This window comes from Lupinus angustifolius, chromosome LG10 (assembly GCF_001865875.1).
Source record: "Lupinus angustifolius cultivar Tanjil chromosome LG10, LupAngTanjil_v1.0, whole genome shotgun sequence".
Taxonomy (NCBI): domain Eukaryota; kingdom Viridiplantae; phylum Streptophyta; class Magnoliopsida; order Fabales; family Fabaceae; genus Lupinus; species Lupinus angustifolius.
Genome location: NC_032018.1, coordinates 4,544,030 through 4,554,211, shown reverse-complemented (window position 1 = coordinate 4,554,211; position 10,182 = coordinate 4,544,030). Strand labels below are relative to the sequence as shown.

Sequence of the window (10,182 nt, the reverse complement as noted above, 5' to 3'; positions counted from 1 at the left end):
GTTTCTTTCAATCAGAATCTAATGCATGATCATGTGAGCAATATCAAATTATGCAGAAACATAAAGCATGTTACAAAAAAACAGCATAATCTTTCTTCTCACACATGCAACTCTCAAGCAGAATAATAGTGAAAATACGAATGCAAAATGCTCTCTAATACAGCCCTAAACAAATAGAATGAATGCTTCTGAGTTCTAAGTGAAGCCTTGTATTTATAGCATGAAGAATAAGTTATTTAAGCCGTTGCAAGAACATTTAAACAGTTAAACAGTTAAGCAGTTACAACAGCAAAACCAAATTTTAGTTATAACACAAAACAGACACGTTAATCGATTAACACTACCATTTAATCGATTAACAGACTTACAGAATGATATCCAAAACAGTTAAAACAGAAAACACATATTCAACAGAAATTTGGTTATGTTAATCGATTAAGCTACCACGTTAATCGATTAACTGAGGCATTTATGCATATGTTTCACAAGGCAAACTTCTCATATGTTATGTGCAGTATGTATACATGTTTTATCATTTATGGTATGCCTAATATGCATAGATAACATGTATGATATATGCATGAACATACGATTAACTAGATGATGCATCTCTTGAATATGGTAGTTCAGTTATGATGGCTTAAGAGACTAGCATCTAGGTTCACCTAACCTATACTCACTTACTACGGCACACATCCCAGACTACTTAGGTTATAGACTCAATTTATCTCCTAGTCTAGATATCACCAAATGAGCACAAGACATGTTGATTGTTGAGCCATCTTCAAGTTTTGTTAGAACCTTGTCTTCATCGAAACATAGACTAAGATATGCTAGTGCTATTTTTGACACTTTGCACTTTCAAGTTTAACCGATTTAATTACATGTAAGATATTGTACTCATATGAGTACTAATTTACTAATTTTCTGGTTGAACCAATATGATATTTATAACCATGTAAAAAAGAAATTAATAAAACAAATTTATGAGAGAAGATATTTTAATTACTTTTGTTAATTTAATTCCTTAACATTGTGTTTAGGTAACCGACACTCATCACCACCTAATGCGGACATATAGTAATACTAATTTGACCATTGCTATTTATAAAAGATAATAGCGTATAACTTTATTCCTTTGCATTTTTTAGATAATGTGAAAAGAAAAAAGGCAGAATCATGAGAGCACTAATATGGAATACCATGTCACATGGAAGCAACTACTTAAACCCCACAAGGTAAGGGCATCATGAACAAACTGAAGAACAGACACAAACTAGAAGATTGAATTTGTCGTCATTGAAATAATAAATTTAAGGGTGTTGCATTGTCACCCTCAATGCAAGTGAGAAAATGGGTCTAATGCACATGCAACAAATTAGTATGGGACACATGCAATGGGGTAAGTGTCCGCTGGCACTATCACTTGGGGAAATATTTTTCAAAGATAAACATGTTAAATTAAGAGAAAAAGATATAGGCACAAACAATATAAATGTATGATTTTTTTTATAGAGCACTAAAACGTCGAAAGTGTTGGAGAATGATTTGGTCTGCTATGGTATGATCAATTTGACTTATGAGAAATGATGTAATTTTCTCTAACAAAGAGACTAGTTTTACTCAAATTATGGATTTGATTCAGATTAGATCTTGGACTTGGTTTTGTTCCATTATTAGTGGTCATTATGATTATGATTTTGCGCATTGGAGTATAGATCCTAAGTCTTATATTTCACATCTTATCAGCGTCAATCACTTGTAATTGATTTCTAGTTTGAATCAGGGTTGACACCCTTGTACCTTGTTATTAAAAAATTTCGCTTATAAAAAAAAGTGTAAATTTTTTATATACTGGCAGTCCGTCATCCACCTTTCATTTTTAGTTATTATTGACTTTTAAAAAAAAACGATACAAATAAATGATAAATAATTCACTTATGTATAAATTATTACATTGATAATACATAGATATCACACTCTTATTAATAATATGTATTTTATGATCGGACTTTACATATATTGGATCTCTTATAGGATAAATGCACATTTATTTTAGAGTCTATCATTGAAGAGTCTCTTCTATACAACCTCAAATTTGAAGGAGATCGAGATTTTTGAATTTAGTATAATTTCTTTTAACAAAGTTGAGAACATTCAATTATTTATCAAGTGGATTGAATATTTTTGAACTCATTCAATTTTTATTAACTAAGTTTAGAACATTCAGTTATTAAAAAAGTTTAGAATATTTATGAATTTAGAGTATGTTTTGTTGGTATAGAAGGCACAATTATGAGAATTGATTAAGAAACCAATAATAATTGTAATCATGATAATATGTTTATGCATATATATAAATAAATTATGAAGCTGTTATAGAAATAAGGTGTAACACTAACTGCCCCCACATATAATGAGTATTCCTTCCAACAATTATTTCTCCATATATTCAAACATGTAGGCATTGAAAACTTTTTTATGTGTTAGTATTATATATAAGACGGCAAAGGAAGTTATTTTGATAGGAATAGCCCATTAAATGTATAGATAATTATAACTAGTTGAATTGTTACGTGTTTAATTCTCTAATGTTTCTCATTCGAGTCTTATAAATAGACTTGTTGAGTAATATAAATGTTTCTCGTTCAAATATAGTATACTTCTCTACGGATTTATAAGTAAATCATGAAAGGATTTTCAACTTCTTTATTATATTTTTTTTTGGTTTATACAATATCATTCTTGATTATATTTTTTTTGTTTATATAATATCATTCTTTATTATTTTTTTTGTTTATACAATATCATTCTTTATTATTTTTTTTTGTTTATACAATATCATATGCCTCCAATTTTTCCGCGAGCATGACATGTTGTTGGCCAAGAGTTAGAATTAAGATGAAAAAATATATGCACTAATATTGTATAAGTTTTATGCACCATTATTGTATTATTCATATTTAATCATCGTTAACTATTTAAAAAAAAGTAATCCAAATAAATGATATACAATGTAGTAATTATGTATAAATTTTTACACTGACAATATATAAATAAATAAAAAATAAATTATAATGTATATCAAAATAATTTAATTGTATATTATTTTTATAATAAATTTTGGACAAAATATGTTAACAACATAAATGTATTTTTTAGAGAGCTTTGAGTCGAGACAAAGTTTTTAAGAGTTCTCATATTTTGATCAGCCTTTATTTTAATTATACATATCTATATAATAAATAATATAGTGATAATACCAAAAAAAAATAATCATGGTAAAGTAATAACAATTAACAATCCACTAAATCTAAAAAAGAATAAGAAAACAATAGAATGATGTACAGAAATTTAATTGTATAAGGGTAAAATATATAAGGAAAAAATGTATGCACAAATATTGTATAAATATATATCAGCACTGTATTAGCTTTTAAAAAAAAAAAAACTTTTTTAACACAAATGAATAATAAATAATATAGTAACTATATATAAATTTTTACATTACATATATATTACACTTAAAATATATTTATAAACTCGTTAAAGGACTTGCCCTGTGCCTTCATCAACGATCACATTGTCATTTTGTATTCAAAATAAATGAACTACACTTTCAAATTTCACATTTGCCACTGTTCAACACTTTAAGTGAAAGCAATGTGCAATATGAAATGAAGCTAGACAGAATGATGAATTTCTTCATTGCTACACTTCCATTTTCTTTGTTACTTTTGACAAAAGCTATGTTCAAATGTTGGTATAAATGTCATTGATGTAAACTTAAAGACTCCAGCAATAAATAAGTAGTTTTTGATTGAAAAAAGAATACCCCTTTTTTCTTCTATCTCACTCTCATTGACACAAAAACAGTCCAAATTTCAAAGCAAAACAAAAATCTACTTATATAATCAAAAACAATATAATATACAATTCCCTCTCATGTATGGAACTTGCATTATTTGGTTCTATCTGAATCACAAACAAGCATACACTATAATAGTTAGTAGCTGCAAAGTTTTAGATCAGATTCAGATGCAAATATAAGACAACCCATATCTCTTTTTTCTTCTAAGCTCTTATCTTTTTTCAAAAGTTCTTCACTTTCCCTCCATCCAGTTTATTTAGCTATGGAAACCATCTCAGTTTCCAAGCTTCTAACACTGTACTTCTTCACTGTCTTGTTTCTGTGTTCTAATTTGATCCAATGTAGTGTCACATATGATAGGAAAGCCATTGTTATCAATGGCCAAAGGAGAATCCTCATCTCTGGTTCCATTCACTATCCTAGAAGCACCCCTGAAGTATTTCACTCTATCTTCCATGTTCTTCACTTTTTGCTTGTTACTAGTGATTAACTTGTGTTAGAAAAATGATACTTTTTCCAACATCATTTTCATATATATAGTATATGTAAAAATGAATGTAAGATAAAAAGTGTGACAATATCATTACTTGTTTCAGCTTAAACTTTTATGTTTGTATGAACTTCCATTTATGAGTTATGTGTTTGAAATATTTGTTGGTTGTAGATGTGGGAGGATCTAATTGAAAAAGCCAAACATGGAGGCCTTGATGTCATTGACACTTATGTCTTCTGGAATGTTCATGAACCTTCACCTGGCAATGTACTATCATGGATCTTTTTTGGTTCAATCTTATACTTTTTTAGTTCAAATTCTCAAACCCCACCTAACATGTTTTCTTTTTTCTCTCTCTCCATCTTTTGTTATTTTTCTGATGTTGGGTTTCAGTACAATTTTGAAGGAAGATATAATCTGGTACGGTTCATTAAGACAGTGCAGAAAGTGGGGCTCTATGTCCATCTTCGCATTGGACCTTATGTATGTGCTGAGTGGAACTTTGGGTAAATACAATTTCAACTTTTTTGTGTGGATTTATTATTCTCATTTTTTATAATCTTTATATCCATTAAATTTGTTGGTTGGTTTCTTAGTATGAATGCTTATTGTGTTTTCCAATCACATTCTTTACTTGTATAGAGGATTTCCTGTTTGGTTGAAGTATGTTCCTGACATCAGCTTCAGAACAGATAATGGTCCTTTTAAGGTTGAACTGAAATTTCATTCATTCATGTCTTTTGTCTTCAAATCTTGAATAGTGTGCCCAGAGAAATAATGAAATTCACCTTCTATTTTTATTAGGCAGCAATGCAAGGTTTCACTCAGAAAATTGTCCAAATGATGAAAAATGAAAAGCTATTTCAATCTCAGGGTGGTCCAATTATTCTTTCTCAGGTATGCAGTTCCTTTAACTTTATGTCATAACTGAAGTTTTTAACCAAAATAGTCTCCAACTATGTTGCATGGTAACAACTAACAAGTTCCTAATTGAATGAAATCTTGATCTTTAAAGAGGAGTTGGATCTGTCATTCACAAATTCATGCTACCAAATCATCACCTAAAGATAAATTTTAAATTTGGTTCCACTCATGTTGTAATTTCTAGATTGAGAATGAGTTTGGACCAGTAAGCAAGGCACTAGGTGCTGCTGGTCTTTCATACACAAACTGGGCTGCAAAGATGGCTGTTGGATTGGGTACAGGAGTCCCCTGGGTGATGTGCAAGGAAGACGATGCTCCTGATCCGGTGGTAAGCCGTTTCTGCTCCCGATTCGAAAAACCATTTGATTGAGTTTTATGGACTCGAGAAATACTAGCAATACACTCTTTTAAGCCTTTTTAATAGGCTATTTATTATTGGTTGGAATTAATGTGAGACTCAGTAAATCACATGAGTCCGCTCTCTATTGTGTATGTCTCACATGAATTCTAACCAGTGATAAGTAATGTGTTGAAGAAAGCATATCCAAACATGTGTTGCTACCATTGCTCCAAACTACAATAATAGAATTCTTTTGGTCTTAAGCTCTTTCTTTAAGTTCATCATCATCAGATTTTTATTAAGGGTTGAATATGATTCATCTAATTCTTCACAACAGATAAATGCTTGTAATGGTTTTTACTGTGATTATTTCACTCCAAATAAACCATACAAGCCAACGCTATGGACTGAGGCTTGGAGTGGCTGGTAAGCTATATATAGTATTGTTTTTGAAGCTGGTTGTTCAACTTTATTTACCCTTTTGTTCTTCTTCTATCTTTTTCTTATTCTCTTGGATCATTAGGTTTACAGAATTTGGTGGTCCAATTGTTCAGCGACCAGTTGAGGATCTAGCATTTGCAGTTGCTCGTTTCTTACAAAAGGGTGGCTCATATTTCAATTATTACATGGTTGGTCACCTTCATTGATTTATTTATCAACTTAACAAAAGCAAATATTGCATTAACTTAAAAATATGAGTGTTACCAATGTGCTTAATGACAAATGATAGTATCATGGAGGAACTAACTTCGGACGATCGGCTGGAGGTCCATTCATTACTACAAGCTATGACTATGATGCTCCAATTGATGAATATGGTGAGATAATTATTCTGACAAAAACATCATGAGAAGATTCTTTGATTATGTTGTCTGATCCATGAGTAAGTTGTAATTGAGTGCTTTACTATGTTCAGGTTTGCTCAGGCAACCTAAGTATACTCATTTGAAGGACCTTCATAGAGCTATCAAGCAATGTGAACATGCTTTGGTTTCTTCAGATCCTACTGTTATATCATTAGGAACCTATGAGCAGGTATGTTGACTCTGATCCCCTTTTTTAGTTGTATATTTCCTTCATAACTATCTTCAGAAATGACAACAATGATCCATGTTTTGGTTATCTTCTAGGCTCATGTATTCTCTTCCGGGACTGGAAAATGCGCAGCATTTTTAGCAAACTATCATTCAAATTCTTCTGCTAGCGTGACATTCAATAACAGGCACTATGACTTGCCTGCTTGGTCCATAAGCATCCTCCCTGATTGCGTAACAGATGTATTCAACACTGCAAGAGTAAGAATACTTGAATGAAATTTTATGCTACCTTGAATTTTTTATTAAAGTGTAACAGAAGCGCTTGCTGTCCATAAAGTATTTGTTATAATCCTTGAACGTTGCATCAAGTTATTGATTGAATTGTTATGCCTTGATGAAGGTGAGGGTTGGAACGTCACAAATACGAATGGTGCCTAGCAATTCTAAGGTCTTATCATGGGAGACCTATAATGAAGATATATCTTCCCTAGAGGAAAGTTCAAAGATAACAGCTTCTGGACTTATAGAACAGTTAAATGCTACCAGAGACAGTAGTGATTATCTGTGGTACATAACCAGGTGGGTTACTTGACATAAATGCTGCTTTCTAGATATTCAAACAACATCAAATGAATCTGCCCTTTTTCCGCATCTTAATCATATAGCTTTTATTCTCTTTTCTTCTAAGTTCTCAGAATTTGAAATCTTATTGTTTTTTATGTTAAAGTGTTGACATAAGTCCATCTGAATCGTTTCTTCGAGGAGGACTCAACAAGCTCAGCATTAGTGTGAATTCTGCAGGCGATGCAGTCCATGTGTTTATTAATGGGCAATTTTTAGGTATGTTGTTAAACTTGATAGTTCTTGTGTTTGCACATTGATTGAATCCAAGAAAGTTCAGTTCAACCAAGACAAGATGAACATTTTTACAGGCTCAGCTTTTGGGACAAATGAACAGAGAAGTTTCACATTTAACGGCCCTGCGAACTTACGCGCTGGAACTAACAAAATAGCACTTCTCAGCGTAGCTGTTGGATTACCGGTTAGCACCTGAGAAACTCTTCATGTGACAAGATCTACCACATCATCTTTTAGTCACATAAATCATTATTTGACTTGTCTAAAACCAATCTTAAAAATAGATGCATTTCTAGCATGCCACCCCTGCAATGTTACATAGATAATAATCTGAGTGTATATGGTAAAGTGTACTTATATAAGAGTTTCTTCTTAGTATCATACTAGTATAAATCCAGAGTCATTCTTATTATTTCTTAGGTAGGACCAGTTTGCCTTCACCTATCATCTCTTAGGTACTCAACTCATTATTTCACACATGTGAAAGCATTTTCAAAGATTGACACATTTCTATCATATACCCCACAACTTCACACATGTAAGATAATGATTTAACTAATTATGATTGGTCCTTTGAAATAATAGAGGAGTTTTTCAACTTACTTGACTCATACGCTACCAGCCATTGATTGCTTTTTTTCTGTTCTTTTTCTAGAATGTTGGATTCCACTTTGAAACATGGAAGACAGGTATCATCGGTCCGGTTTTGCTCCATGGTCTTGATCATGGACAGAAAGATTTGACATGGCAGAAATGGTCATACCAGGTTTGTTAAGACATAGACTATCTCTCTATGCATAAGCTTCAATAGAAGTAAGGAGAAAATGTTTCTATTTTCGAAATTCTAATCATGGTATCTTCATAAAACAGGTTGGCCTAAAAGGAGAGGCTATGAATTTGGTGTCTCCAAATGGTGTCTCATCTGTTGATTGGTTCATAGAGTCACTAGCTACACAAGGCCAGCCACAGTTGAAATGGCATAAGGTAGAGAAAAGTTACTAGTTCATAATATAAGTTATAACAACAATGAGATGCTTAACATGAATTTGGATCATTCAGGCTTATTTCAATGCACCTGATGGAGTTGAACCATTGGCTTTGGACTTGGGAAGTATGGGAAAGGGTCAAGTATGGATCAATGGACAAAGCATAGGAAGATATTGGATGGTTTATGCAAAGGGTGCTTGTAATTCTTGCAACTATGCTGGGACATACCGACCCGTAAAGTGCCAACTTGGTTGTGGAAATCCCTCCCAACGATGGTACTACTTTTTTATTAAACTTTTAACTTAAATTCCTTATATTTAGTAACAATGCCAATCACTTAATTGTTGGTGTGACAAAATCACAAATAATTGTTTCAATCCCCTTATAATGAAATATTAGACTCATTCACCCACTTTTTATTTGGAATTTTTTTGTAGGTATCATGTTCCAAGGTCGTGGTTAAAGCCAACAAATAACTTGATGGTAGTTTTTGAGGAACTAGGAGGGAATCCTTGGAAAATATCTCTGGTAAAGAGGACAATACATACTCAAATTTCTAGTGAACCCAATACAAAGAACTGAAAAGAACATGAATAAAGAACCATATTTATGAAGAATAAGTAATAGATGTCCACATGTTAAGTTTCTTGGCATTGATAGATAGATAAGGTTGAGGGAATGAAGTTATTGTTAGTTTCCAATATAATTATGCATCACATGGTGTAGTTGGTATGGTTCAAGCATTGATGTGATCATTACAAAAAAGGTGTGGTGGGTAAGGTGATTTTTATTTTATTCATTGGACTTATGCCAATATAGATCTTGGAAGAAAAAAATTATAAATATAGATGTGCTCTTTTTTTTTTTCATTTCTAATTTGTCTACATACTAGTATAGTGTCGGTGGTTACAATTTTTAATCATCAAAATATTTTAATGTCAACCATAGACCAAAGTGGCCATGTGATTTTAGTCTCCAAAAACCATGTTTTATATTTAGAATCGCATCACTAGTGAGGTGATTCTTCGAATAGAAAATAGATAAAACGTCGGTGGCATGGAATAACTTGAATGCGAATATGGCCAAATGAACACCCTCCGTCCATTCGTAAATTATAAGTAATGCATTTGCATATTCTCTCCCAGAGAGTAAAACAATTACTATCGCCAAAAACATATAGTTCCTGCAGGATGAACAATTCATACTCAATTGAACTTGCATCCAAATAAACTTGAATGGGGAAATTTTGTAGAGGTAGCCAAATAATTTTTATTAGTACTTTTGATATTGTCAAAATTGTTGAGTTTGTGTTGGAAAGTTAAATATTGAAATTGAGTGATACCAAAAAAATATCAACACTCAAAAAGTAACACAAGGACTCTTTTTTTTGTACTATCACGTAGAATATTTACCATGGAAAGAATTGAAACATGTAAAGTGTGTAGCCTTTTATGTGCATGTTTACCATTCTTAACACTAATATTGTGAGTTAAAATTGCAAGTTTTAATTGTGTGACTGATTTTTAAAGTTTTAATTGAGATGACAACACTTAACATAAATAAAATTTTAACCATACAAATTTTAAATTATTGTTGAATAAAATAACTTTATAAAAATTACCAAATCCCTTATTTTTCTCATATCTCAACGCAATGTACTCATACTCTACCT

The 10,182-nt window shown here is 31.6% G+C and overlaps 1 protein-coding gene across 1 annotated transcript; it reads left to right on the top strand.

Moving 5' to 3' along the window:
* On the top strand, positions 3,823-9,379 carry LOC109358401 (beta-galactosidase 5-like). The gene is made up of 18 exons (XM_019602600.1): positions 3,823-4,307; positions 4,536-4,631; positions 4,758-4,870; positions 5,007-5,073; positions 5,169-5,261; positions 5,473-5,616; positions 5,966-6,054; positions 6,152-6,257; positions 6,359-6,446; positions 6,545-6,663; positions 6,759-6,923; positions 7,066-7,244; positions 7,393-7,505; positions 7,598-7,707; positions 8,179-8,289; positions 8,394-8,507; positions 8,583-8,785; positions 8,948-9,379. Exons 1-18 carry the CDS (start codon positions 4,134-4,136, stop codon positions 9,090-9,092), a joined length of 2,229 nt encoding a protein of 742 aa, XP_019458145.1. The 5' UTR covers positions 3,823-4,133; the 3' UTR covers positions 9,093-9,379.